Here is a 26,790-nt window from a genome sequence, read left to right as displayed (position 1 = left end):
CCTAATTTGGAGGTGGGGCCGCGTCTGGAGGCACGATCAAGAGACCGGAGGAGAAGCCGGGAGGCCGACGACCCTACGCTGCGCCCAGTCACGCTCCTGGAGGAACGTGGCTAGAGCAGGTGCGTGCACGATTCCGGGGTCCCGGGAGGTCAGGAGTTACATTACCGGGAGGCGGCAGGGAACAGGGAACCTAGTCAGGGAGACAGTTATCGGTGCAGGACACTCTGCGTAATTTCTCTTCCTTGTGGTGACGGTCCCTACCCCTGCACTCTCCTAGTAACCTGGCGGTGTTGCCTCCCATCACTGCCTCCCCCTGTTACTGCCTTGCCATCAGAGCACTAACTAAGTGCCTCTCTACTCTTTTCTTTCCCCATTTTGCACCTGATCCAGCGCTCTGAATGAAAAACTGTCTAACCAACACTACCTAACACCACAATACTCACCGTTTATCATGAATCATCAACACAGGCCCATAAACCAACAAGACAATTTTTGAGCGACTGAATCATGTGACCTAATTAAACAAAACTATTCACAAACTATCTACATATTTATATACATCTGCAGTTTATCATTTCTAACCATGGTTTTAAACAAATAACATTTTAATTAAGTCACTTAAGGCGAATGGATCAACTGATGGTAACTAGATCATGAATAAACAAGACCAGCTTGTCTTTTCAAATCTAATTTTTATTAATTTTATTCTACAAAGAAAGAGCATTTTCATTAATAAATCCTTATTTTATTAGCAAAGGAAAGCAGCATTTTAATGAGGAATGATCAATTAGACTGACACTCTAAAGGCATAATCAGAAAACATGAATATTAGTTAATAACAGTTTCCATTCCCTAAATCTATTTCCCAGACTAATCTCACTCCACCTAGAAAGGAAAAATCAATTAAGTCTGCTGTCCTTACGTGAGCAAGAAGTCCGACAGCATGTCACGTCAATCAGGACCTGGAAAGTGAGGAGCACCCTCCTGCCCATGGGGTCAGGTTTTATACCTTTCTGACTAGCTAAACTTTCTACAATTGTATACTTTCTTGGAAATGCTGGTTTCCCATTGGCTGTTTTATGTCAGTCCACATTAGGTCATCACCGCTTCTTGATCAAACTCAGGCTTTTTCTTAAGCCCTATTGTCCTTTGCCTACGCGTCATTTGGCTTCCTCAAAAGTGTTACTTTTTCTTTCGAGATACAGTCCACGACTTCCTAACCTTGGCAATGTCGCCTGATTTCCTGTCCTTGAGACTTCTTCACCGAGAGCACGTTCAGCACAGTTAATATTCTGCATTTTCTGTCAAAATCAACAACGTGGTAAAAGTTTCCACTTCTGTGCGAATACAAGGCTCCACTCTGGACAAGTTTCACGACCACAGCCATTTCTGTGCAGGCCTTAGGCCTCTCTCGAAAACTATTATTCAAACAAACACAAGACATCAATTAATTATAGAATTGAGACCCATTCTGTTACCCACCCCCTCTGCTAAATTAAAAACCCATTAATTTATGTTACCTAGCTGAGCACACAAAGCAGCATTTATATCTACCTTCTTCTTCAGGAACTGCTGGAACTCTTTTATGCGTTTTTATCACAAAAAGATATAACATAAGCACACAAATAAGCACATGCCATTAGTTAAACAGCCGTATTTAATACTGACAAAGATAATAGACAAGGTTAGTTTATTATTCTCTTCGCATTTGCAACATAGAGCACATATATTAATCCCACGTGCTTTTCTGAGAAATGCATTTTAAAACTAAGTTGATTCATATTTTCATCACATGCTTGTTAGTTCAGTTATACTTATTATGGAAGTTTAACTTTGCAAGTTTGAACAAAATATTGTTCATCACCTTGCTCCATCACACCAGAGCTTCTACCTGCCTGGTCCAGTAAGGCGCCAAGGAGAGAGACGACTATCCCCCTGAAGACGATGTCTCTGGATTTTCCAACGGACCCCTGTACTTTTTGTTATGTAAATAAATCACTTCTCACTCTAACACGCCTGGTCTCACGTCTCTACCTGCCCAGGGTGACACCCAGGTAGGTAGAGGGCATAGGGGGCTTCTTCACCCTTAAGGAGAGTTCCCTTGGCCCAATTATAAATACAAATTAATAATCTGTGGGGCCTTGAGTCCTAAAATAGCTGCCAAATGTCTTTGTTGAAGTGAGGCAGCCAATTGGATCTTTTCTTTTGAACTGCTTGTCCCACAGTACTAGCGCAGCTTGAAATATCTATACATTTTTAAACCTAATTTCTCAAAAACTGCTGCAGGGAGTTACACCAAATTACATAAACATGCTTTTCTCATAGGGATCTAGCTTTCTGCCAAATTGAGTGTCATTCTATTCAGCCATTTTATGCATTAGCACTGCCCAAAATTTCTTTTAGAAACTGCATGGGGAAAACAGATTTCTGGTTGTCCTCTTTTTGTCGGCCCCCGCTTGGCAGAACACCCAGAAACCTTCCAGGAAGAAGTTGAAGTGGATTATACTTTTCATTTGAAAGTTTTGTGAAGATTCGTTAAACGACATGTAGCAGGTGGGGGTGGACAAAGCGATGGACTCACCTGACATTCTAGTCATAATTCCACTCTGAACGAAACCTTGAAAAGAGAAAACAAGAGTTACAATAAAGGTAGGATTAGAGTCAGTGCTTAATTTGTTCAGGTGCTTTCAGGTGCTGAGCACCGACACCTATTTCTCAGGGCCGGGTCTATAGAATTTTTCTCCCATGCACAGCCAGAACTTTGCACAGGCCAATAAAAAGCGAGGCTTGTGCAGCTGTACGTTCAGATTTGGCGCATGCTGCTAGTGTGCTTGCTTTGACGCACACAAGTGCCTGGTCTTCAGGGTGGGGGAAGAGCAGGTGTGTTGTGTCATGCAAGTATAAACAAATAAACAATAGAAGAGTGTCAAATGCTATAGGTTCAAGCACGACCACAAAAAGGGGAGCAAAAACAACGGCTTCAATTTAAGACGTTTCAGTGGTTATTAGAAAGCCCTCACTCACCACCTAGTGATGACATGCTTCATCATTGGGCCCACCAAAGAGACCGAGTGTCTCTTCGGTGTGCTGCGACGCCAGATCTACTGCGGAGCGGGTTTAGTGAGTACAGGCAGTGTTGTGCGAAAGTAAAAGTAACTAGTGAGTGTTGAATGATAAAAACAGTCCGTAGTGTATCAAAAATAAGAACTTTATTAGGATGATCACTAGGGAAAGACTTAAAATTATGTGTCTGGAAATTGCGTCCACAAATAATAGAGTGGGAATTTCTTAGGTATCAGTCGACATGTTTCAGCCATGAAACGGTGTGATTTTACCTGGCATTCATCAGGACTACAGTGAAATAAACCCTGGTGGAAATGGACGCGCTAAGGCCCACCCCAACCTAGGGACGTGAAAGTGAAAATTAACAAAAATGGTGAAAAAAGTGCAAAAATAATTAGGAAGAAGTAATTATTCCACCTAATTACTCCTGGTTTAGGAGGCTTCCGACTTGAGCGTTTCTGCACCTGAGGGTAAAAAGGACAAGACATACAGGTAGGACAAGACATACATTAATTGATGATGTTAGACACTGTACATCGGTGATGCTCCAACATGTGATTTAGTGGAAAGAAGTGATGAGAATACCGATATCGTTATCACCACCAAAGTCCCTGGGTTGTTTAGATAATACACACTGGGAAGTGCTGTGTACTATTCGTGCTAAATAGAACAGGTTGATTAAAAACAAAAGGTGTTGAACCTTATATCTATCAAGTTAAAATGCAGGCACAGCCGTGCTAGCAAAATGCGCAATATCAAGTAAAACAAATCTCGCTTTTCTGGAGTTCGAAATTCTCACCATGGGTCTCAGGAGGGGGGTGGGAACGTAATTGGCACACCCTGTGATTTTGTCAAAAAAAGGGGGAAACAGCACATTCAATCGTGTAGCGTTTTCGTAATACTTAGCTCGATGCACATGAAATAAGAGCGGGATACTTTTTTACTCACGCCCTCGACGTTCGGCACCCGCTCGGCACCTATGTCTTCCCTCTACCGGACCCCGAAGATGTGAACGCGGGGCCGAGAGAGCATTAAGTTGGAAAGTTACCAGAAAATCACTTCCGGGTGGGCGTGGTCGGGGGTTTACACTGCCGCGTTGTAAACCAATCGGAACGAACCGTCATCATCCGACGTAGTCGTCACCTGATCAGGGAATGCAACACGAGCGTCAGTTGCCATGGTAATATATTCTTTCTCCGATGCCGTTTCCCAAATGTTGTAGGTATTTGGGACAGCCCTCCGTTAAAGTATCGAAGCGGCAGTTGCAAGGTAATCATATGTGGGCATCAGATATGGCTAGTATCGCATAAATACCAAAAGTGCTTCGTATCGCTTCTAGTTACATGTGATAAGGATAGGAGGGGAAAACAACCGCTGTACTGGCAGTAGTAAGACCCTTCGTATTACTTGTGGTTAGATCTGGCAAAGCTCAAAGGGAGCTGAGACCGCTATCCTAGCTGTCTGATATTAAGCTACATGGATCGTTTGTCTTCCGTTCATTGCATCACGGAATTCCATGGGATATCATCATTGAGTCCGAGCTGGTGGGTCCCAAGCCTATGGACCCATCGCTGTTCTTTTTCAAATAGGCGGTTGTTATTATTATGGCCGCCATCCAAGTGTTCAATGATGGTCCATCGCATATCATTTGGGGTATGGTTCAATTCAAGGAAGTGTCTGCTCATTTTAGTTGTTGGTTTCCGGCATCTTACATTTGATCGGTGCTCACAGATTCGAAGTTTTACCTTCCTACTAGTCATGCCGACATAGCGTAGTTTGCAGGGGCAGGTAATGAGATAAATCACATTTTCAGTGTTACAGTTAGTGTGATCTCTTTGAGTCCAGGTTTTTCCGGGTTCAAGTGCCAAGGTTTTTGAATGTACTGTCAAGTGGCAGACGCTGCAATTCGAGCAAGGATAATGGCCAACCACTTTTGGTAAGCCCCAGACTTCGGTTGCAGATCTAGGAGTCACCGTGGTTTGTTGTTTAGGCCGGGTATGTACCAGGGCATCCTTTAGGCTGCGTCCCTTCTTGAAGGAAAAAAGAGGTTTTTCCCAAGTCTTATTAGTACTGGACAGAATCCTCCAGTTCTTATTAATAGACTTCTTTATGAAATTGGATAAGGTGCTATGTGTCATTACACATGTCAATGGAATGTCTCTGGTGGTGACAATCTTATCCTCCAGGAGAGCTTCCCTCGGCTGGTTCCGTGCTCTTTTATAACTTTTTCCCAGTATCGGTTGTGGATAGCCTCGCATCTTTAATTTAGATGTTAAATCAGCAGATTGCGTTTTGAAATCCGTTAATTCCGAACAGTTCCGTCGCAACCGTAGGTACTGGCCATACGGAAGATTTTCTTTTAGGGGTCGAGGGTGAAAACTGGTGTACTCAAGAAGGTTATTTTTAGCGGTTGGTTTGTGGTATGTCTTGGTTGTGAGCCTCGTACCTCTAATATGGATTGTTACATCAAGGAAGATGGCCTCAGATTTACTGCTGGCATGGGTGAATTTTAAGTTTTGGTCTCGGGTATTGACCCAGGTGAAAAAGGCCTGTAGCTGTTCATTATCACCAATCCAAATGAGCAGGATGTCATCAATGTAACGTTTCCAAAAGTAGATTGAACTTGAGAAGGGGTTATTGGGTTGTAGGATGTGCTTTGCTTCAAAATCTGCTACATACAACCCTGCCACACTTGGGGCAAAAGTACTGCCCATCGAGGTACCAGTACATTGAAGAAAAAGGTTACCCTTGTAAGAGAAAAAATTCTCTTTATGGGCCAGGGTAGCGCAGTCCAGTATGAACTCTTTAGAAGCCTGATAATTCCACTCAATTGAGTTTAGAGCTGACCCCAGGACCTTGATGGTATCGTCCTGTGGGATGCTCATATAGAGGCTCTCAATATCTAAAGTGACCAGTGTCACTGTGTTTTCAGGAAAGGTAAAGTCCTGGATTAACTGGAGGAGGCTTTTGGTATCCTTTAGGTAAGTGGGAGTATTCTGGACAATCGGCTTCAGGTAAAAATCACAAAAGCGCGATAAAGGTTCCAGTAAGGATCCGATCCCGGAAACAATGGGACGTCCAGGTGGGGGCATCCGGTTTTTATGAGTTTTGGGCAGTGTATAAAAATATTATGGAATTCTGCCTTCGTTAGTACAGAGATAAGCTGCCTCATTTCTCGAAATTGAATATCTTCTTCTGCTTTTGTAACCAGGTTTGAGATTTGTGTCCTTAGTTCCTCTGTCGGATCTGTTATCAATGGTATGTAATTCTTTTTGTCATCCAAGAGTAATTGACAGGCTTTCTCATAATCAGTAGTATTCTGTATGACAAGGCCGCCGGCTTTTGTCAGCTGGCTTGATCGTAATACTCTGGTCATTTTGTAAGACTTGTAATGCACGATATTCTTCAGTACTGAAATTATGATAGGTTGTCGGTTCTTGGCAGGTCTCCAGGTCTAGAGATACTGCCTCTTCAAAGGCAGTGATAGCTGCAGGCACTGCATATGGGGGAGGGTTAAACGTGGAGTTCAACCTCAGGCTTGTGTCCCCATTGCGAGTAGCCTGATTCGGGTCTTCCTTCCCCTCGAAGAAAGCCTTGAGTTTCAGCTTCCTAAAGAAAGCAGCGAGTTCGCAGTGGAGTAAAAACTTGTCTGGGCGAGCTGTATGGACGAAGCCCAGACCCCTTTCTAGGATCTTTACCTCAACAGGCGATAGAGTCTTATCAGAGAGATTAGTTATCAGGCTCACATGTTGCTCGTTCCCGGTTGTTGATCCCTGTTGCGGGTGTGACTGCTCACCGCATCCTGATCTTCCCAGGTTACTTGGTTCGACCCTCTTCCTCTCCGGCCCTGATCTAAACAAGGCTGGCGGTAGTGGGGGTTGAAATTTGGTTGTGGCATAAAACCAGGGTTCCATCCCATGAATGGGTAAGGTGGTTGCAGGAAGGGGAATTGTTGTCCCATCCCATCACTTGAGGTGGAACAGGCCATCCTTGTAGCTGATTATGCTGGGCAGATCGTCCTCGGTTATTACGGTTGCCTTTGTTACCTCGTCTTCTCCCTTGTTTATAAGAACCGGTACTTGAACCACTGCTGTTGGATGAATCATCAGTGGTTTGATCATTACTGTTTTGGTTCCGTGTAGGCGGAGTGAAAGAGGCCGCAGAATAAGGGTAGACTTTCTCGAACTCAAATTTAGTCAAGTCTTTCTGGAATTTAGCGACTTTAGCTTGGGTCAGATTTTCTTTATATTCATTGAGGTCTTTGTTGATTTCATCAAGTTTCTTTTTAAAACCAGTTATTGTGGTTTTAAACCGAGATTCTGTCTCTTGGATTTCAACAAGAAGAGTCTCTGAAAGTCTTAGAGCTGTTTTTATTATCAAAACAAGCCAGTCGCGGGTACAGTGCCACGCGATCATGGCCCATTCCTTCCTGAAAGTTGCATCATTCAAGAAAATTCTCGGGGCATTAGCAACAAGTAATCCTCTAGGTGCTGTATTCTTAATGAGGTATTGTTTTAGTATAGTTCCATGGAGTATTGTTCGTATTCGCTCTCGTTTAATTTCTGTTAACTTCTCCCACTCAGACGTGTGAGCTATAGCTTGTGAGACTACCGGATCAGCAAACAGATTAGAGTCAGACAAGAGATCTGCTATCTCAGATTCAGAGTACGTTAATCCTAGATTTGACATGGTGAGCCCACGGAAGTGAGACGGGGATCTTAAAAACAGTGGGCCTGTCAGAGCAGGCCTCAGTAAAAGAAACTCTCACAGCTCCGCGCTGCTAAGTATAGTTAAACAAAAGGAGAGGTGGGGAGCGTAGAGTGACACTCTTAGACCCCAGTAGTAACAAATAAACAATAGAAGAGTGTCAAATGCTATAGGTTCAAGCACGACCACAAAAAGGGGAGCAAAAACAACGGCTTCAATTTAAGACGTTTCAGTGGTTATTAGAAAGCCCTCACTCACCACCTAGTGATGACATGCTTCATCATTGGGCCCACCAAAGAGACCGAGTGTCTCTTCGGTGTGCTGCGACGCCAGATCTACTGCGGAGCGGGTTTAGTGAGTTCAGGCAGTGTTGTGCGAAAGTAAAAGTAACTAGTGAGTGTTGAATGATAAGAACAGTCCCTAGTGTATCAAAAATAAGAACTTTATTAGGATGATCACTAGGGAAAGACTTAAAATTATGTGTCTGGAAATTGCGTCCACAATTAATAGAGTGGGAATTTCTTAGGTATCAGTCAACATGTTTCAGCCTCTAACCAGAGAGAGGATTCACAGGGAATTTCTCAGCTTTGACCTGGAGAAAAATAGCATTGATTCAAAACCTGCCATCAGAGGGGCTAGACTGTGTTGGGCACTCTGTACCTCCCCCACCCCCACAAGCCTGCTGAAATCTATCGCCCCACACCTTCTCTTCACCTCCAAAGACCCATGTCCTGAAAACCCCTGCTGCATACTTACAGCCTTATGTCCCTGTTGGAGAGAGATCAGAGTTTTGTCTAGTTGAAGTTTTGACTGCAGCACAGAGGGGTAATATAGAACATGTACCATGCAGATGACAGAAACTATATTTATGTGGATAGCTCAGTGGGTTTCTATTTTTGTCAAAGACATCCTCTTGTTACTCGCTGATCATAAATTACAATACTAATATAGCACAGGCGGCAGACTCAGTTGAATTATGTGCTTTATTTGTTCAAACGTATGTATGAAAGCCTGCCTGAATGGAGTTGAATGTCTGACTTCATTTGAAAATGGCAGTGGGATTTTGCGACTTATAGTCTGATCATGTAATAGAACTATTTGTTTGAAGCATGAGAGTCTGGTTCTCCATCAAGGCGTAATCCCGATGGTATAACTGACACTTTATTATGTCTCATCAGGAATACCTATTGTGACATAACAAAACATCTTTTTAGGGCATAAAACTTCACACAGATAAAGAATCGCTATTGTGTATCTTGGACAACACTGTTGTGCATTGGTGAGACAGGCCAAGAATGATACACTCCTGTCACCTCTCAACTTTACATAATTAATGACTGTATATTTAATAAAGCAGAGGTGTACTCTTTGCTTGCTGTATCTCAGTATCTGCTTTTCTTCCTCCCCTTCACACCTCACTCCTTCACTTCTCTCCAATCTTACTTCACTTTCTGCCTTACATCTGCGTTCTCTTAATCGCCACCTCCCCTCATTAAATGGTTTTCATTGTTCACCTTTCCATCTTTCCCTTCCACTCTACTCTCACACGCTCCCCACTGTCCGCTTTTCTTCTCTTGCCTTTCTCTTCTTTAAACTTTTCCTTCTCATCACGTTCCACTCTAATCTTGCAATCCCAATCTCTGCTTTCCACATTTCTCTTCACGTTGTCTACTGCATCTATTTTTGCCTTTAGACCTCTCCTCCTCCCTCACTCTCCCTTTTAATGTTTTCCTTCTTGCAAATATGTTTATATCTACTCCAGGAATCTGTGTTCTATCTCAGGGTCATACATTGAAATCTTGGTGTGGCCACTCAGTGTTTCAACTTTAGATAAAATTAATGCAATTGAGCTGGATAACAACATTTTTAATTTGGTGCCAAGGCCCCCTCTAGTGAATATGTGCCTTACAAACATACATGGTGTGTTTCTCTATCCCTTCATTTCTTCCTTTTCCTTTCACATTATTTTCCTATTTCCTCCTTCTTTCATCCATTACATATTTATTTCCTTACTCCAGTGCTCCTCTTCCTGCCTGCATTTGTTACTGCCTTCTTTAATGTATTCCTTCCTTCATTCTTTTCTTTCTTTTAAACAGCACAGCACAAGCACATTTTCTTTTGTTTGCAAAGCTGCCTCAAGTCCTCAAATTACCTTTCTATAATTTGAGTTCACTTTTAAGTTTTTGTCATAGGTTTCCAATGTGTTATATTATGTTATATTGATGTGTATAGCGCACTAATCACCCAGGAGGGTATCCAGGGATTTGGGCAGGTGTGTAGGTATGAGGTGCCTAAGTTGCTTTTGTGAAGAGCCAGCCCTTCATCTTCTTGCGGAACTCATAAGGGAGGAGGTGACTCCGATGTGTTGAGGCTTGTGGATGTGGATGGAGCCAATTAAAGGAAGTGAGTGGAGCCACTGGAGGGAGTGGGTGGAGCTGGGGAAGTGGGTGTGGCCTCATTGAAGACTGTGAGCACCTGCACTTCATATTTTACAAATTAAGCACTGATTAGAGTCCAGCAGAAAGGGAGATAGAATAGAAAACAAAGAAGGACTTTTGTTTCTCCTCCTGGGGAGAAACCCAGAAGGAGAAAGAGATGGGAAAGGAAAGGAAAGGAGAGGAGAAGCAAAAAACCTGCATGTTCTAGGTGGATTGAGGCTCAATCCAGGAACCCAGATACTGTGGGGAGATAACAGTCACAGGTTGCATTCAAGCGAGAGGAGGATTCATGTAGAGTCGCCACATCACCTCACAACTGCCCAGACCCTAGCCCCTGCCACGGCCACGGCCCAAAAGAGAATAGCCTGCCTAGATGGGTATGCAATTGCAGGGCTGTTGGTGGAGAGGAGGGGTAGAAAAGGAAATATTTAGGGGGACGTAACTGAATATGAAAGTGCTCAGAGATAAAGCCCTGAACAGGACAAAACCTAAAAGATTTTTCTTAATAGGAATGGTTCACTCAACTCAAAATAAATGGCATAAATATATGTGTGTGGAGAATGCACAGACATAGTGTTCCTTTTTTTTCTTTTGCAGTTTTCAGGGTTTTGTTTTGGCCTGACTAGTTGAGTGCAATTTTCTTTAAGGGTTTACGTTTTAAGGGATAAACAGAGAGGTCTGAAGAGAGGAGAGTCTATAAAGGGTAAGGCTAAGAAAGCCCTAAGGGGAGAAACCTGAACTCCCTGTTTACTTCAGAGATTTGAGATAAGCCTAAATATAAAGGAAAGACCCTAAGGGAAAAGGAGCACTCCTGGAACAACCTCAAAGAGGAGAATCCGAGTGTGTGAAAGTATACAATGGAAAAGTGAAGAGATCCACCCTAAAAAACAGATAGAAATGTAGGGAAGCCTTAGCTACAGAGCAAACACAAGGAGAAATATTAAAAGGTTGTATACTTACCTGTATTCCATTCTCTTCCTCCAAGGGTCTCCCGTCTGAGGATGACAGCATCTATGGCAAGAAAAAGAAACAGTCAAGGGGGTGAGGGACAAAGTGAGTAAGAGTCTCAGACTCAGGCTACCTAAAGTGCTTTTTGTCCAAGAAATTTGGAAACCCCCCCCAAAAAAAAGGAATTCAAACTGAGACACAAATTTGTCTTTAGACGCGCTAACTTAAATCCTGAACCAATACCGACGCCTTACACGTAGTGTCAGAGGTGGGATTAACCCACCTGATAAAAGATGGAGTATGTCATACACCACTTAGCAAAAGGACAACAAAAGCTTGAATGAACTCTAGAACGAGAGATCAGCGCAGCTGGGACTGAATGGAGCGTCTTTCAAGATCCCATTCAAAATCAAGCTCACTAGTTGCTCACAGTCTCAGAAAGCCAGCTACAATTGGTCACAGGAAATACGCACAGCAAAGGATTGGTTCCAAGGGTTCAACTATATCCTTACAAAAATGCATTCCAGAGGCAGACCCAAAAGATTTTTAAATTAACTTTGAACTGTCTTCCCAGACTAGGCAGTGACCAGCAGATCAATGGCCACATTATTTGGCGCCCTTTTAAGTCGGTAGAGCCAAAGACACCTATCAAGCTGCCAATCCCACTGGAACATCTGCGTATGAAGGGATTAAAAGGTTTACCCTAGATAGATTGGAAGTCCATGAGGAAACCTATCTTCTTCACTTCCACAAGGAAAAAGGAACCCCAGGGGATACCCCTAGGACTTTATTCTTTTGGCTCACATATGCTGAAGATCAATGGTTCAAGCCTTATGAGGGATCTAAAGAAGAAATATTGGCCAAAATATACCTTGAACAATATTTGGAGGTGTTACCCTCCTGCCACGCAATGATGAACACCAAGGGCACAACCGCAGACCATAACGGTACACCCACAGTGTTATGAATGTCGGGAATGAGCCACATTGCCCATTTCTGTAGAAGTAAAAACATGGACTATGAACCCATGGAAGTGAATAGCTTACAGTGCCCCATGTACTAATGCCATGAAACTGGATCTAGCTATTATGTGAGTCTTCAGCAGAATCTTAAAAGGATCTCTGCTCTTTTGAATTCATAGTTTGGTCTTTCCCCACCAGATTATTCTGAATCATCAAGTCACAATTAGATTTGTCTGTGTGAATTCAAAAGACAAACCACATAGCTAAAGTGCTGGTAAATGGACGCGATGGGGAAGAAGCTTGGGCAAATATAGGCATTTTTGTCTAATGTTTCCAAAGAAGTAATACTGGTACAGATAATCCCAATTTCCTCTCGCTCTCCAAGGACACATTAAAAGGAGATAACCCCTGGTTAAAAGAGGCTCCTTTATTCCAAGAACCGATGGATACTCTCTCTACTGCAAAAAATCTTAAGTAAAAAAAAGGGAGAACACAGCAGAAACAGAAAGATTTAAGCCAAAATGCTTTGATAGCCCCAGAACCTTGGGAACTCAATAAAAACTTTAGGGCAGCACAAATAAATTACTCTACCGTCCAGTTTGCCTATCAAAAGGAAGACAAAAAAGGGTGTCAAGGTATTCCCCTTACTTAAGATTCAAAATAGGTTCTTGTATAGAATAGGGTGGCAAACAACCACAATTGAGAGTTCCTAATTTATTTAGGAAACAAATAAATTTTTTTGTTCATGGGCATTTGCTAGCAGGAAATTTTAGAGTAGAAGAAACCTCCTAGGCTATTCTAGCACAATTATATTGACCTGGTATCTTAGCACAAATAAAGAAATATTGTCAGGAATGTGAACTTTGTCAAAACAAGAATCCCTGTCATCCTCGCAGAGCCCACCTACAAAAGATGTCCATTATTGGAAATCTATTTGAGAAGATAGGTCTAGACCGTATAGATCCTCAAATTCCTTCTACTAAGGGATATAAGTAAGCCCTGGTCTTAGTTGATAATGCAACACAATATCCTGAAGCAGTTCCTCTCAGAGAAATATCTGGGAAGACAGTATCATGAAGGGCATTTTTCTAAAATAGGATTTCCTTAAGAAATCTTGACAGCTCAAACCCCTGTTGTTTTTAAATTGACAACAGGTGTGTTAGCAGCTAGATATAAAGAAAACGGATTACCGCCATAGATCATCCCCAGACTGACAGTCTGGTGGAAAGTTATAATGGTACTTTGAAATTATCGTTAAAAAAAGAATGACCTCCTCTAGCCCTATTTGCAATCCGGAATTTCACCTAGAACAGTCGTGGTTGCTCTTCTTTTGAGTTACTTTTTGGCTGTAATCCCAGAACATTATTCAAAATGACACAAACGGCTTCAGAGAAAGATTCCCAAGAACAAATCTCTGAGGATTATACAGCAGAGCTAAAAACCAGGTTGGGAAAAGCTAAAAAACGTAGCTTAATCTAACATTGAAAAAGCTCAGTAATAGATTTATAATGAATGAAAAAGGTGTAGATAATTAAAAGTAGATGAATGGACCTTGGTCCTACTGTCCACTTCAGGTACTAGATTACAATCTGAATGACAAGGACCATTCCTGGTGCTAATGAGAACAGACAAGATTATCTATAAGTTACAATTGCCCGGTGGAAGAAAACAAATATATCAACCTACTTAAAAAATGGCTAGTTCCTCTTGTACAAGTCCAAATAGCTGATCCCACTTCTTCGAGGGGTAAATACCTTGGAAGCCCTTACTGTAGGTAAGCTACTAACTGAATAACAAAACGAAGGCCTGAACAACTAACTGTAACCCTTTGTTAACATGTTTTGCAACCTCACAGGTATAACTCATTTAATTACTTACAGGATTCACCCAAAGCCAGGAAAAGTCATTAAACAACATCCATACCACTTCCCTGAAGCTAGAAGAAATGAGATACAGGAACAGGTTGAGCATATGCTCAAGTTGGGACTTAATAAAACCCTCTGCTAGGAAGGGGTGTTCCCCAAGAGTCCTTGTCCCTTAGCCCAATGGAACCATCTGGTTTTGCATCGATTTTCTAACTGTGAACAAGATATCAAAATTCGATAATTATGATCCACCTAGAATAGAAAAACAAACTGAGCAACTAACGGAATCCCATTACATATCCAAAATAGACCTCACAAAAGGGTACTGGCAGATTCCCTTACATCCAGAGGACAAGGTAAAAACAAATCCAAATCACTTGGATTCCCCCTAAATACCAAAATAACATTCAAACAACACATTGTGAGGGAAACCAAGGTAGCATGGAATCAAATCTCCCTCCTGAAGAAAGAAAAACTGTTCCTACTGGAAACCAGCTTCAGAACAACATTCCAAGCTTTAGTCCTCTCGCATCTAAATGGAGGCAACAATCTGATCTGTGAACTTGGCAAGTCACTGTTTCCCCCCTCCTAAAAGGTATTCTGCATCATGTAGCAGCATGCCTCAATAAAAACCTAGAAATGGTCAACCAGACCAACCTCAAACCTGATGAAATGTTACTGGCTCCCCCTCTAAGCCCACATGCAAGCTGCTTTACCTTATAACCATGTCGCAGATCTTCTCCATCATTGGTCCCAGGATACAGACCATCCCAATCAGAACTGCTCCGCATGATTGTGGAAGTAGCTGAAGACCCACCTTTTTGGAGAACACCATATCTCCACATGATATGGCTTATTATCCACACACATAATGTAAATGATTCTGAATCATAATACAGGACTTGCACCATCATTTAGCACTTTGATGCTTGTGAGCTGGGTTTGCACTCTACAAATATTTATATACACTTACTGACATAACTCATTTGAGAAGTCTGACCTTGGGGAGTACAGTAGCTGGATATAAGCACCGATGCTGGGGGCTATCCTCCGCCCCCTTTACCAGGCCTTCGCTGGGTGTGTGGGACAAACTAGCTAAGAGTTACTGCATTGCCACTCTTCCATTCCCATTCACATCCATTTGCAACAAATCTGAATTCTCCCCAGACTGTAAGGGAGGGAATTAAGGTCTGTGGAGATGAGAGATGCCTAATGGTGGAGTCACTATTTCCAAACAGGGAGATAAGCCTGACACGTTAACTAAACAAGAGAGGTTGGACATTGGATGATACACCTGTCTGTGAGGCCAGAAGCATAAAAGGTGTGCTTTTGGGATTTGAGAAATAGATGCAGAAAGGAGAGCATTCCTAGCAACTGACATCCAGCACATACAAGATAATACTTAGTAGTAACTGCATATACAACACACAAGACCAGCAAAGATGGTAAAGTAAGATAGGTCAAGCCAAGATGGAAAACCAGTAGTATGAGATGTACTATAGAACACACAAGTCCATTCACAAAAGCAAGGGTTAGAAAACACTTAGTAAGGCCATATTGTCCGGTATGATACACCAGCAAAATTTAATGAATGGAATCCAGGGAAGTCTCGGGATGAGTGGAGAGGATCGGGCACTCATTGAAGTCTCTCAGAGGGAGATAGGTGATAATTGCGTTGGTTGTGGTGCTTCAAGTGGTCCTAGCTTTATGGGAGTTAGGATGACGCCAATGACCCTATACTGGTTGGACCACATTTGGGATCTACTGATAATGGAAAAGATTACATGTTCAATGTAACACAAGGAATTGACTTGTCTTAAGTACCCTAGAGTGTTAAACGTGGTGCCTTCTTAATTGTCCCAAATGTAAGTAATGAAAGAGTCAAAGTGGCTTCTTGTGGAGCATCACTACACACCCTAGGTGATGTCCGAAAATGAATAGCTAGAATTATATGTGAAAGGAAATGTGTGGGGGGGGATGGAGTTGGGAAGTAAATAAACACCTGAGACCAATAAACAATGCCAATGCATTTTTTAATTCTGCATTGGGACCTAATTGTGCAAAGGTATCTTGGGGAGGAATATGCAGACATGGTTAGAAATATATTTGGCAATTCTCTTCTTTTAAAGAATAGCTTAGGCCAGTTGTGATCTGTAAGCCCACTGTTGGGGGTGACTGAAATACTGGGGCATTGTTAAGATGAAGGCAAAACTGTGGCACCTTTTTTATTAGATATCAGTGTCGCTTTTGACACAGTATCCCACCATTTCTTGGAGAAAGCCTAACAGTCACTAGGCTTGGAGAGAATGGCTTTAGAATGGTTTTGCTCCTTTCTTACGGATCAGACCTTCCAGGTCTCCTCAGCCATGGCCTGCTCTAATCCTCATACATCCCCTTATGGTGTTCCATAGGGCTCAGTGCTGAGTCCGCTGCTATTTAATATATAGACTGCCTGTTAGGGGAGCTGGTTGAAAAAGCAGGACTGTCTCTGTTTTCCTATGCTGATGACACACAGATTATCTTAAATCTCTCCTCGTCACAAGTACTGAAGCCCTCGGATCGTAACCTAGGACTGAGTAAAGTGGCCTCATGGATGCAAAATAACCTGCTCAAACTAAATGACGATAAGTCAGAAGTTATGATCTTAGGCAAAAGACATGACCTCTGGGGTCCTCAACGTTGGCCCCCCAAATAAGTTTCTCTTCCCAACCAATTAACAGTGTTTGGAACCTGGGTTTCATTATTGATGAACATCTATTGATGAAACAGCAAGTAGCTAAGATCTCTTCTACCTCCTTTGCAGTCTTGTGTTGGCTAAAGAAGATCTTATGGCTGATTCCACTCTCAGTCCAGAGAACTGTGGTTGCAGGCTCTTGTTATTTCAAGACTGGACTACGGCAATGCCCGCTATCTGAGAGCAGAAAAGTCAACCATCCAGAGGCTGCAATTGGTACAAAACGCAGCTGCGAGACTACTTTTTCGACTGCCTAAGTTTTCTTTGGTTTCAGGCTGTCTTCATGAGTAACACTGGTTATTGGTGTTGAATCGAGTCAAATTTACACCGATGTGTTATATGTTTAAAATCAAAACAGGTTTGGCCCCAAACTATCAGCAAGATTTAATGAAGCGGCACAGCCCGCTTTGCCCCTTGCGTTCTGCTCAGCAATTTTTCTTTGTTGTTCCCAAAATCAGACGGGCCCATATGAGAGGCTGGTCATTAGCCTACCTGGGACCGACCATATGGAATTCCTTACCAGCCGCTTTGCGAGCTGAGACCTCTCTGCTCGCCTTTCGCAAGGGTCAGAAAAACTGGCTGTTCTTAAATTAGTTTTCTTCATAACCTCTTTTATTGGCCTACCTTGCCAGGCTGAAGAACGAGTCCTGGACAACCAAGGACTATGCGTTTGCACAGCTGATAGGAACACAAGGGAATGAGAAAATGTTACAATTGTGGCCAAGGTGGCAATGTTATAGAGGGGAAAGAATTCAGACACCCACATACAGGAAAATCAATCAACCTTCTACATACGTCTGATTGCACCACGGAAAAGGTGATTTATGCGATAAAGTGCTCATGTGGTCTCGTATACGTGGGAAGAACCAGCAGAAAAATAAAGACTAGAATTGTGGAACACAAGAGCCGCATCCACAATAAAAACATGAACTCATGCCTAGCGGCACATTGGGTAACAACTTCCCACACAATCCCACAACTATGGTTCACTATTCTAGAACACATTGACACTCACACAGGTATTGACTTAAATACAGCACTTGCACGCAGGGAAACACACTGGATCAAATTTTTAGGAACCTTAATCCCAGGGGGCCTCAATGATCATTATGAGCTTCTGTGTTTTTTATAACGGCACATGTATCTACAGTACTTCTTAGATTGTAAGGGACTTGCATTTTTATCTCAACATGTACTGGTATATTTACCATTCATTAATCTCACTGTCGTTTTTCTCGGGTCCTGTGAATTCATTTAATTAATTTTTAGCTATAGGATTGGTTATTGGTTTTGGAATCTACAAGGCTGGCATAACACATTGGAACACGAAAAGCCTTCCTTTTATCCTTAACAGGAGACACGTTGTGAACACAGATATTTTGAATAGGAGATATTCGTACATCGTTCTGTTTATTTGTTTATTTCACAATATTCAGAATGGTATTCTCCTAAGTAAAGGATGGGTAGAATACCTTGGGATTCATTAGCTGTAAACAGTTTGGGGAAATGGATTGCCGAGTTGGTCCACTATTATTTCTAATTGAACTTTCTATCATTTGGATTCCTGATTTTGTTAATAAAGTTTTTTCGGTTTTAAATACTACACTAGGAGGCTTATGACGATCGTCGCAGTAATAGACAGTCCTCTGTCTTTGTTTATTGAGATAGAAAGTATTTCTACCGTGATTGGTTAGTAAGCACACACGTGATCGCAGGACGCGTAGAGGGGACGCCACCGTTGTTTGCCATCGGTAAGCTCCAAGACGATAAGCAACCAGTTACTTTTCATATATACAAATGGGACTTGGTAGTGGTATTTTATTCAAATTTTTTAGCACGACATCGGATGGGGAACTGGAGTCACTTGGTTTTGAAATTTTAACGTGGAATTTCAACTGTATAGAATCGACTGGTGGTGTTAGGACACAGGAGTTCACCGCCAGGTAAGACTCTCTCTTAGCTGACTAGTTTCGCACTCTTGATAAACTCGGGGGTAACCTGACACGGAATTGTTGTTTGGTTATTTCACAGCATTGCTTACAGTCCTGTGTATAGATAACCACTAAAACTTGATGGGAAGAAATCAGGTATGAAGCTGTGAAATTCATGCGTTTAGAATTTCACTTGGATGGGTGCTACGGATCTTTCCTGGTTTTCTCTATGTTAGAACATAGAATAGAACTAGCTCACAGGACAGGCTCTGGAATATGTGGGTCAGCTTGACTTGCACGGATTGGATATTTCGGACTAGTATCCATGGATAGAAAACTCCGAAATACTTGTCACAAGGAGGTGGTGTTGATCACAGATACTTTTCTTTTCTTTTCTTTCCATCACATACTTTTCTTTTCTTTTTTCGTAGATTGGATAAACTTGCAAGTCTTAAGTTTTAGACTGAACAAACAACTAGTACTGTCATGATTTCCTTTTGATATTACACTTTGTGTTGTAGATTCAGGACGCTACGCCATAAGAAGAAATGGAATGGTTCTCTCATCAAGTTTGATGATTGATGTGTTACTTATATCCCCTGATGAAGGGTTCTGGAATGAAACCGAAATGCATTGGGTTTTGATTGTACAGATGAATTAACAGTGTATGTCTTTTTGATTTTCTAACAATATTCAAACAAACAATATGGGTGAACAAATTATGATGTTGTGAGTACAATGTAAATTGGATTGAATTATATATTTTGAGTTACTCAGATTCACCGTGTTAAATGTAGATAAAGGATTCTATAACTAAATTTGGTACACAACTTGTGTTTTTTACACGTTTTTTACACATCTCTTATAACATTCACCCAATTGGTTTATTGAACAAGGCTGTTTATACAACCTCACAGCTGCGCAAACGGATAGTCATTGGTTGTTCAGGACTCGTTCTTCAGCTTACTTTAACCAGGAGGGAGGTGGGCACTCTCCCCCACACATGCTTTAGCACGCGAAACGTTAACATTCAAGATTTATCTTTTCAAGAAGGTTTCTATCTCCAAAAAACTGGTGTGCAGATCCACGAACACTTTTTTGAATTACTACCTTGCCAGGCGACAGGAAACCCTTCAGGGTAGCTGTGCGCCCTACAAATTCTAAATAAATAAATAAGTTCATTCTTACTACTAACTTGTTTCTTGGGGTAAATTCACCCTATCATCAGAAAGTCCCTTTCAAACTCTCACTAGAACCTTTGCTTTTCAGACCAATTACCAAACTCAGTTTATTAGACGAATCAGCTTATCCAAATATAGTATTAAACATACTAATAGTCACCGACTTATTCCATAAGATAAAAATTGCATATTCTACCTGCCCAAAAAAGAATGATTGAATTGGTGGCATTATCAATTATATATGGCTTTGTAGTATTTGTTCCCCATTTCTGGACTGAGGCATCAGGTAGTCGTTTTTGTTAAACTGGTCTTGTTATTGCATTTTTGCTATAATCAAATAAACAAAACACTGATATCCTAGATATGGGATGGTACAGTTCCTATACGGCTATAATGACAGACACAAAATAACAACATAACGAGATGGATGGAATGCTTGCAAATGTATGCATTTCGTTGGAGACATATTTTGTTTTTTTGTTTGACAACTGAAACCCTGTAAACAAAGAGCAACTACGTGCAAATCAGTCTCACTCCTGCTCCAGTAGCAACTGCCAGTCCAAAAATCTAGGCTATGGCCCATTAGAACACAAGAAACCTAATCCGTGAGGTGGAACTCGATCCTACAGCACAACGACCTTGCGACCCCAGTGGCGTAGGACAGTGGGTGCGAGCTGCCCCGGGTGTCATCACTGAAGTGACAAAATGGCAATCATATATGTGCTTTAAACACACATGGTCTGGGACTGCCGGCCACCCCCCGCCTCAACACACAGACTACGTTACCTAGTTAACAAGTCAACACATAATTCTTTGGAAGGCAGGGGGTAGGAGACCCCCTGGCCGTATTTATTAAAACATGAAACAAAATTAAAAATTTTAATAAAATAAACATTTACACAATTATTAAATGCAAACTTCAGAACATTAGATTTCCATCCATTTTGACATGATATGATGGGCTAACCTTAACAAGTAGCTAATACAGCATGGTTCCTAACCGAATCTAACATCCTGAAATTAAATTTGCATTTTTAATAATTTCTGGTCCTACGGCAAGGTCGCTAACCGGTGTCAGATCCTTTTACCCAGCTACGCTCTCACGTCCGAGATGCGCATGCGCGTCGAGGGCCCGTTTACCCTCGTGTGCTCCGTGAACTCCATTTAACCATAACAGGAGGGCCCTTACACTCGCGCCTTAGCGTCATAGTGTATGTGAGGGGTGGCTACCAGCCTGAGGAAAGCGTTGACTCCCCTCCCCCGCACCCAAGCAAGCGGATATCCTGCCCCTGAAGTTCTGGGAGAGACCAGTGGCCCCTCCCCCTGGGCGACCCCCACCTAAGGACCTTAAATTGCTGCTCACCGATTATGACCTTACCGCCACAGGCCAGCATAGTTGACCGACTATCTGGCCCCCCCAAACCGCCTACACTGAAAGGTCATACCTCCTAATTAAAACACTCTACCCCTGCTAGTTTATTCCCTAACAGTGGGGCATTCCCTGACTCCGTCAAATGTACCCTTAACCTGCAAGTAGAGACAACCCCTCCAACTATCGGCAACCTTTTCTTGTGTTAATCTAAATCGTCACTCTCTGATGCACCCCTGTGGAATATACTGCAATGAGGTATTTGAAATATTTTCCCAATCCAAGTGTTGATCCTCTTTACCGAGTGATCCTTCCCAGATTGGTTCCGCGCACTAACAGAGTCCACCCCCCCTTTTCCTGCAGCCTGTGAAACAACTGGGACCCCTTATGGTGCAGTCTGAGTTTTATATTTTGCTAGCCTGCTTGCTACTGCGATTATCCCTTCCACCAGGACCCCCTTGCCCAGTAAAAAACCCAATCGTTGCTACCCGCATGTCAGATAATGACTGTGCGGTGGGGTGTGCTTATAGAGTACCTCTCCTCCCCACTCTGGAGGGACAGACCCCCCTCTTTGGGATCCCTGTAGTTGCTATGAACGTGGGTATCTTGGCCCTAGACGTGTATACCCGACCTACCTCAGTATCCTGTTCAAGTTGCAGGGTCCTAAGCTGGAGCTGGCCTACTCATAGGTACCTAAGTGCCTTGTCTGTGCCGCTACCTGGCCTCCGGCTTCCGCACCATGGTGCCCTGGACTTTACACTTCCCACTGTCAGTGCTAATTGCTGTTGATGCCACACTGTCATTGTTAGGCTCAGCCCTGCGCCAGCCTACCCTTCTTGCCATGGAGCCTCATAACCCCCCGCAGTGCTATTTATGAAGAAAAGGTGCCTGTGAGCCCCGGCGTCGTCCCAACCGTATCCAATTCACAACGACGGTGATGTACACCCCCTCTGTGATTTGTATTTCTGTTCAAACTGCGACGGCATACCGAGATGCCTTGCCCTGCCCCTGGCAACCCAAATGAGTGACCACCACGCACTACAATTATGATACATGGGAAGCACCTTTACCAGCCGGCACTGCTTTCACCGTTGAAATGGCCGCTCCTCACACTTGATGCTTTCCTTTGACACCCCCAATCCAGGTGTAACGATCCTCTTGTCTGTCCATCTCCTGCATTCGTGGTGTGGAGCCCTTCCCAGATAACCACCATGGTCAGACATAAAATGACAAAACAAATACAGATGATTAGTGCTTCTGACTTCCGGACGAGAGATACAGTACACATGCCAGTATAATGTTGTTCCACGTACTCAGATGCTAGGCTTTATGCAACTTGCTGACATTTACATTAGGGCTACCTAAGGGTGCCTGGTAGTATGACCTTCATGAAAGCTTAGACCTGCAGTCCGCCGTGAATGCAATAGCCCATCCATTGTTACCTCAGGACAATACACACTGTGCAATGCTGTGCAATAATATTGTATATTCAGGAAAGTGTTTCTGGCTTCCGCCCGTCTGTATTCAATGTCCTCCGATGATAGGCTTTAGCTGAGATGAACCCCAGATGCACTTCCCACCTTACTCTCCGTTGCGAGTGGTCAGCATAGCGTCAGTTTGTGACACCCGTAGCGCATTTAACTCCATGCTACCGTGTGGTGCCTATTAATATAACCCTGGCTAAGAATAAGCCTGTAGGCTCCAGTGAATGCCATAGCCCCCCCCTCCTCATGGTTACCTACTGTCACTACCAAGCACACTACCAGCACATGGAGCCTAGGGCTATAGACACCGCCCCCCCCCCCCAGTGCCTATGTGATGCCGCAACTGGGTTCTTAGACACCTTTGAAGGTGTGACAACAGGGGCCCTGGTGTGTAGGATTATTAGAACCCCAAGAAATCGGTCATTAGCGAGGAGAAGTTCCACGCTTGTCGCAACTATCAGATCGGTTTATGCCATTGATAGTAGTACTAAAATGAGATGACCTGTGAGAAAAAAGCTTTCCTTCGCGTGGTCCTACATGTGTCACTACCTTGGGTGATTCCTGGTGGCCCCCGCCAGGCTCTAGGCCTTGTCTGTATGCCAATCGTGGTTCTTATACCACTGTCATGATATGCTTCGGTACGCCCCTAGGGCTCAACGTATATTGTGCTAAGTTACTGTGTGTTAAATAGGAACCATGTGACGCACCCAACATAGGAATGAGCCATAATTCAAACATCAATATACGAGCCACCCTGAGCTCTGGGCCCGTCCCAGCTAGTAGATGAAAATGAAAAACACACGGAGATGTTATGGCATGACGTCATGCCAGGCGAGCCTTGTATGGGACGGGAACTCCCGTGAAGAGAGTCATTTTTCTAGGGATTTCCCTTCTCTTTTTGACATCGTCGTCGTAGTGTCACCAGGCTTTAAGTGGAAGCTTTGTACTATTGTATACAAGCCCTAGTTGCTGGTTATTCATCTTATACGACCTAACAACCGTTGAAAACCTTGTAGTTATGTACTTGTTGTATCATATCTGGATGCAATGGCAGAAACCGCAAAACACACTTAGGGCAGCACACTATGCCAAGCCCGGATGGTTAGCTTACGTAATTTTTTACACGTATATCGCAGTGCCTGCTTTCCATCTTTACAGATAGCCTAAATATAAATGGGCCACGCCTTGGCCCCCCTATTTATCAAACCAACCGCTTATAGTAGTGACAACACTACCATTAATGCATAAACACAAGCCATCCCAGACAATGCCTTCCCAATAATTTTGGTGCAAGTATCAAATACTGCGCACATACACTTATTTTCCTAAAAGCTGCAAACATGTCTGTCTATTTCGAAACATGGATTGTCATTGATGTCGAAATGCATAAGCGATATCATCCCCGATATTGTTAACATGCCCACTAGACGGTAGCATAGGCTGCCAGATTTAATCTCCTTCCTGCCGAGAAAAAATTCCCCTCACCAAGAAACAGCAGCGCTACATGGATAGAGACTTACCATTGGTCATGCTACAAAGGTACCGTGCATGTGCAGGCAAAAAACCTGATGTCCCGCCTGCATCGGTACACAACCTTAACTCCCCGCAGGCTGCGCTAAATATCTCCCAATATACCTATGAGCTCTCATAGCGCTCCCCCCCGCGCAGCTCGCACTCCCTGTCAATCAGATACACAAACAGTGAACACTTACAGCATGTCACATCTTTATAACGCAGCGTTCCCAACGTAAGTTCGACACCCCAAAAGCATGCCCCAAGAAAATGGCCGTGCCAATGAGCACCTCTGCTGACAATTCGCCTGCGAATTGAATACCAACATCGCTGCTCATTTATAATACAGCGCAGCACCGATTAGCCCTGTATGTATCCCTTTACGAGCGCCCTATATACGAGCCCGAGCACATACATAGGTAGGCCGAATGTACAAATCAGCGGTGTGACACCACACCTTTTAATTCGAGTCACTTACTCCACGGTTTATGAGAATCAGGTGTTGCTGCAGTTTATAAAACGCCTGAATTTAAGTGCAGTGCTTTGATAACGAGATTGGCATATGCCTCATAACTCTACAAGCCACCCCCTGTGTAAGCCAACTGTAAATAGTCTGAGCAGGTGTAATTAATGAATACCCATCACTTCACCCTGGAAGGAGTACATCAGGAATGAAATACGTGTAACACATAGCAACATCTCGGCTAGTCGGGCGCACTTGGTATTAAAACAGAGACAGAGTAAAGCATGCTAAAGGCGCTGTGCATAACATCATTTGTTCTATTCTATGGCACTCGAAGTGTGTTGTCCCTGACTTCTGACATATTTCTGCCTGGGCAGACTATAAATCAATATTTTTAAAAGCCATTTACGCGACAGCAAACCTCGACAGGGACCGGCTGAGAGCGCACTCGAACCCTGCTGATCAGGGCAGCCGCCGGCATGACAGGGACGGCACACCAACGGAGCTGTTCTTAAATAAAGCATTCCCTGCAGCTTACTCGTGCCTGTTCGCTGTGCATATCCGCAATTCAATTACCAAAAATGATATTCTCAAATGGAGGGAATGCAATGTTTTGCCAGAGTTCGTTGGGATTACTATGCTCGAGTATGTACCCAGTCTCTGTGCAGCACTGAATTGAATGACTGAATGAATACATCGCCGAAATAACAGAGCTCTACCCAAACCCGGTCTAGGCCACCCATGCGCGTGTACCCACCGCTGTCCTCCTCTCCACACGACTGCTGATCTCGTCTCAGTGCTCCCACTGGTGCGCACCCTCGAGGCCTCCGAGCACCTACAGGACCCGCAGCTGCCCATCGCGAACTGCCCTATTTCAAGATCCCGTTCATCTCGCAGCTCGTCCACCGATAGCGCCCCGATGTTGCATCCTCGAAATTGCTTCATGACCTGCAGAGGAGGAAAACCAAAAGAAGAGATGCTCCCCGGTCCAGCGCACGTGATCCAGCCGCTCTACACCTTCGCTGTAGCAAGTAACGCGTTGAAAAACCCTGAAGGTGAAGCCAACCTGTAAGACAAAAATCAAAATTAAACGGCCCCACTGTGGGACGGAGCGAGCCCGGGAAGCGCGGGCACAAAGAGGCCGCTTCCCGCGCTCCCCAGGCTCTTAACCCCTTCCAGGCTGCGGTCCCGCCACCTTGACCCGGAAGTGCAAAGCTGCTTCCGGGGCAAGGGCGGGGCGCGCGACCAACAAAGGATCGGCCCGAGGGGGGGGCCGGGCCCAGCCATGTGTGCGTGGGGGCCGATTGGCCCCCCCTTTTCTTATTTATGCCATTTTGTTAAGCCGACAGTGACAAGAAATTTTTCACACCGTGCTATGCCACTGCGTGACCTCGTCTGGGCATACCCATTACACTTAGTGCATCTTTTTAAAATAACAAAAACGTGATGCGTGAAATGTTTGTGAATGTCTTAGACTCATAAAGTAATCAACAGGCGTCTCAATCAGAAATAAACACTCATCTGCTTTGAACATGAACTGTCTTTGTTGTTGTTTTCTCACCCAAGGTAAAAGAGAGATGAGGAAATGATCCTGCCAAAGCACTGGTTGTTTCTAAATTGAGCAATTTAAATAGGATATCGTAGTTTATGACCTTTACGTGTAAATGAATCGTGAATCACATGATTCAAACTATTGAGAATGTTTAGGAGGTGTTTCATTGCACAAGGTCCAGCGGTTGCTAGTTAAGAGTTGCTAAAAGTTTGATATTAATTAAGCTAGTAAGTGTGCTTGTCTGTGACCAAGGCACAGGTGAAGTGTTTCCATTCATTCCACATTGTCTGAATTAAATGTATGTGCTTATAGATCATTGCCATTTCTTATGTATGTGTTTTATGGAGCACAAGCCATTCCCTATGTTAGTAACTACAGAGGAATTTGTTAACAACGACATAAATAGTTATTGTGCACAAGTGACTATCATGAGCAGGTCCAATGGAGTTATGCAATTCTGCAACAGCTGCTTTTTACACGTTAGAAATGTGCCCTTCCTGCAGGTCACCTCGGATGTTTTGCTATTTCATAAACCCAATTTTTGCTGGAAGTAAACACTGCTAACCAGAGGTAAACTGCTT

The 26,790-nt window shown here is 43.3% G+C and overlaps 1 protein-coding gene and 1 long non-coding RNA gene across 2 annotated transcripts; both read right to left on the bottom strand.

Annotated features, from left to right (window-relative positions):
* Nucleotides 1-1,303: 1,303 nt before the first annotated feature.
* On the bottom strand, nucleotides 1,304-9,791 carry LOC144762705 (uncharacterized). The gene is made up of 2 exons (XM_078647948.1): nucleotides 2,582-9,791; nucleotides 1,304-1,418 (listed from the first exon to the last, which is right to left on the bottom strand). The coding sequence occupies exon 1, from the start codon at nucleotides 6,153-6,155 to the stop codon at nucleotides 4,560-4,562; it is 1,596 nt and encodes a 531-aa protein (XP_078504074.1). The 5' UTR covers nucleotides 6,156-9,791; the 3' UTR covers nucleotides 1,304-1,418; nucleotides 2,582-4,559.
* On the bottom strand, nucleotides 1,400-25,693 carry LOC144762706 (uncharacterized). The gene is made up of 3 exons (XR_013596130.1): nucleotides 25,415-25,693; nucleotides 11,169-11,219; nucleotides 1,400-2,617 (listed from the first exon to the last, which is right to left on the bottom strand). It is a non-coding gene; the product is annotated as an uncharacterized LOC144762706 (long non-coding RNA).
* Nucleotides 25,694-26,790: the final 1,097 nt, after the last annotated feature.

This window comes from Lissotriton helveticus, chromosome 6, assembly GCF_964261635.1.
Source record: "Lissotriton helveticus chromosome 6, aLisHel1.1, whole genome shotgun sequence".
NCBI lineage: Eukaryota > Metazoa > Chordata > Amphibia > Caudata > Salamandridae > Lissotriton > Lissotriton helveticus.
Note: the sequence above shows the minus strand (reverse complement) of the source record. Positions and strands in the feature narration are given on the sequence as shown.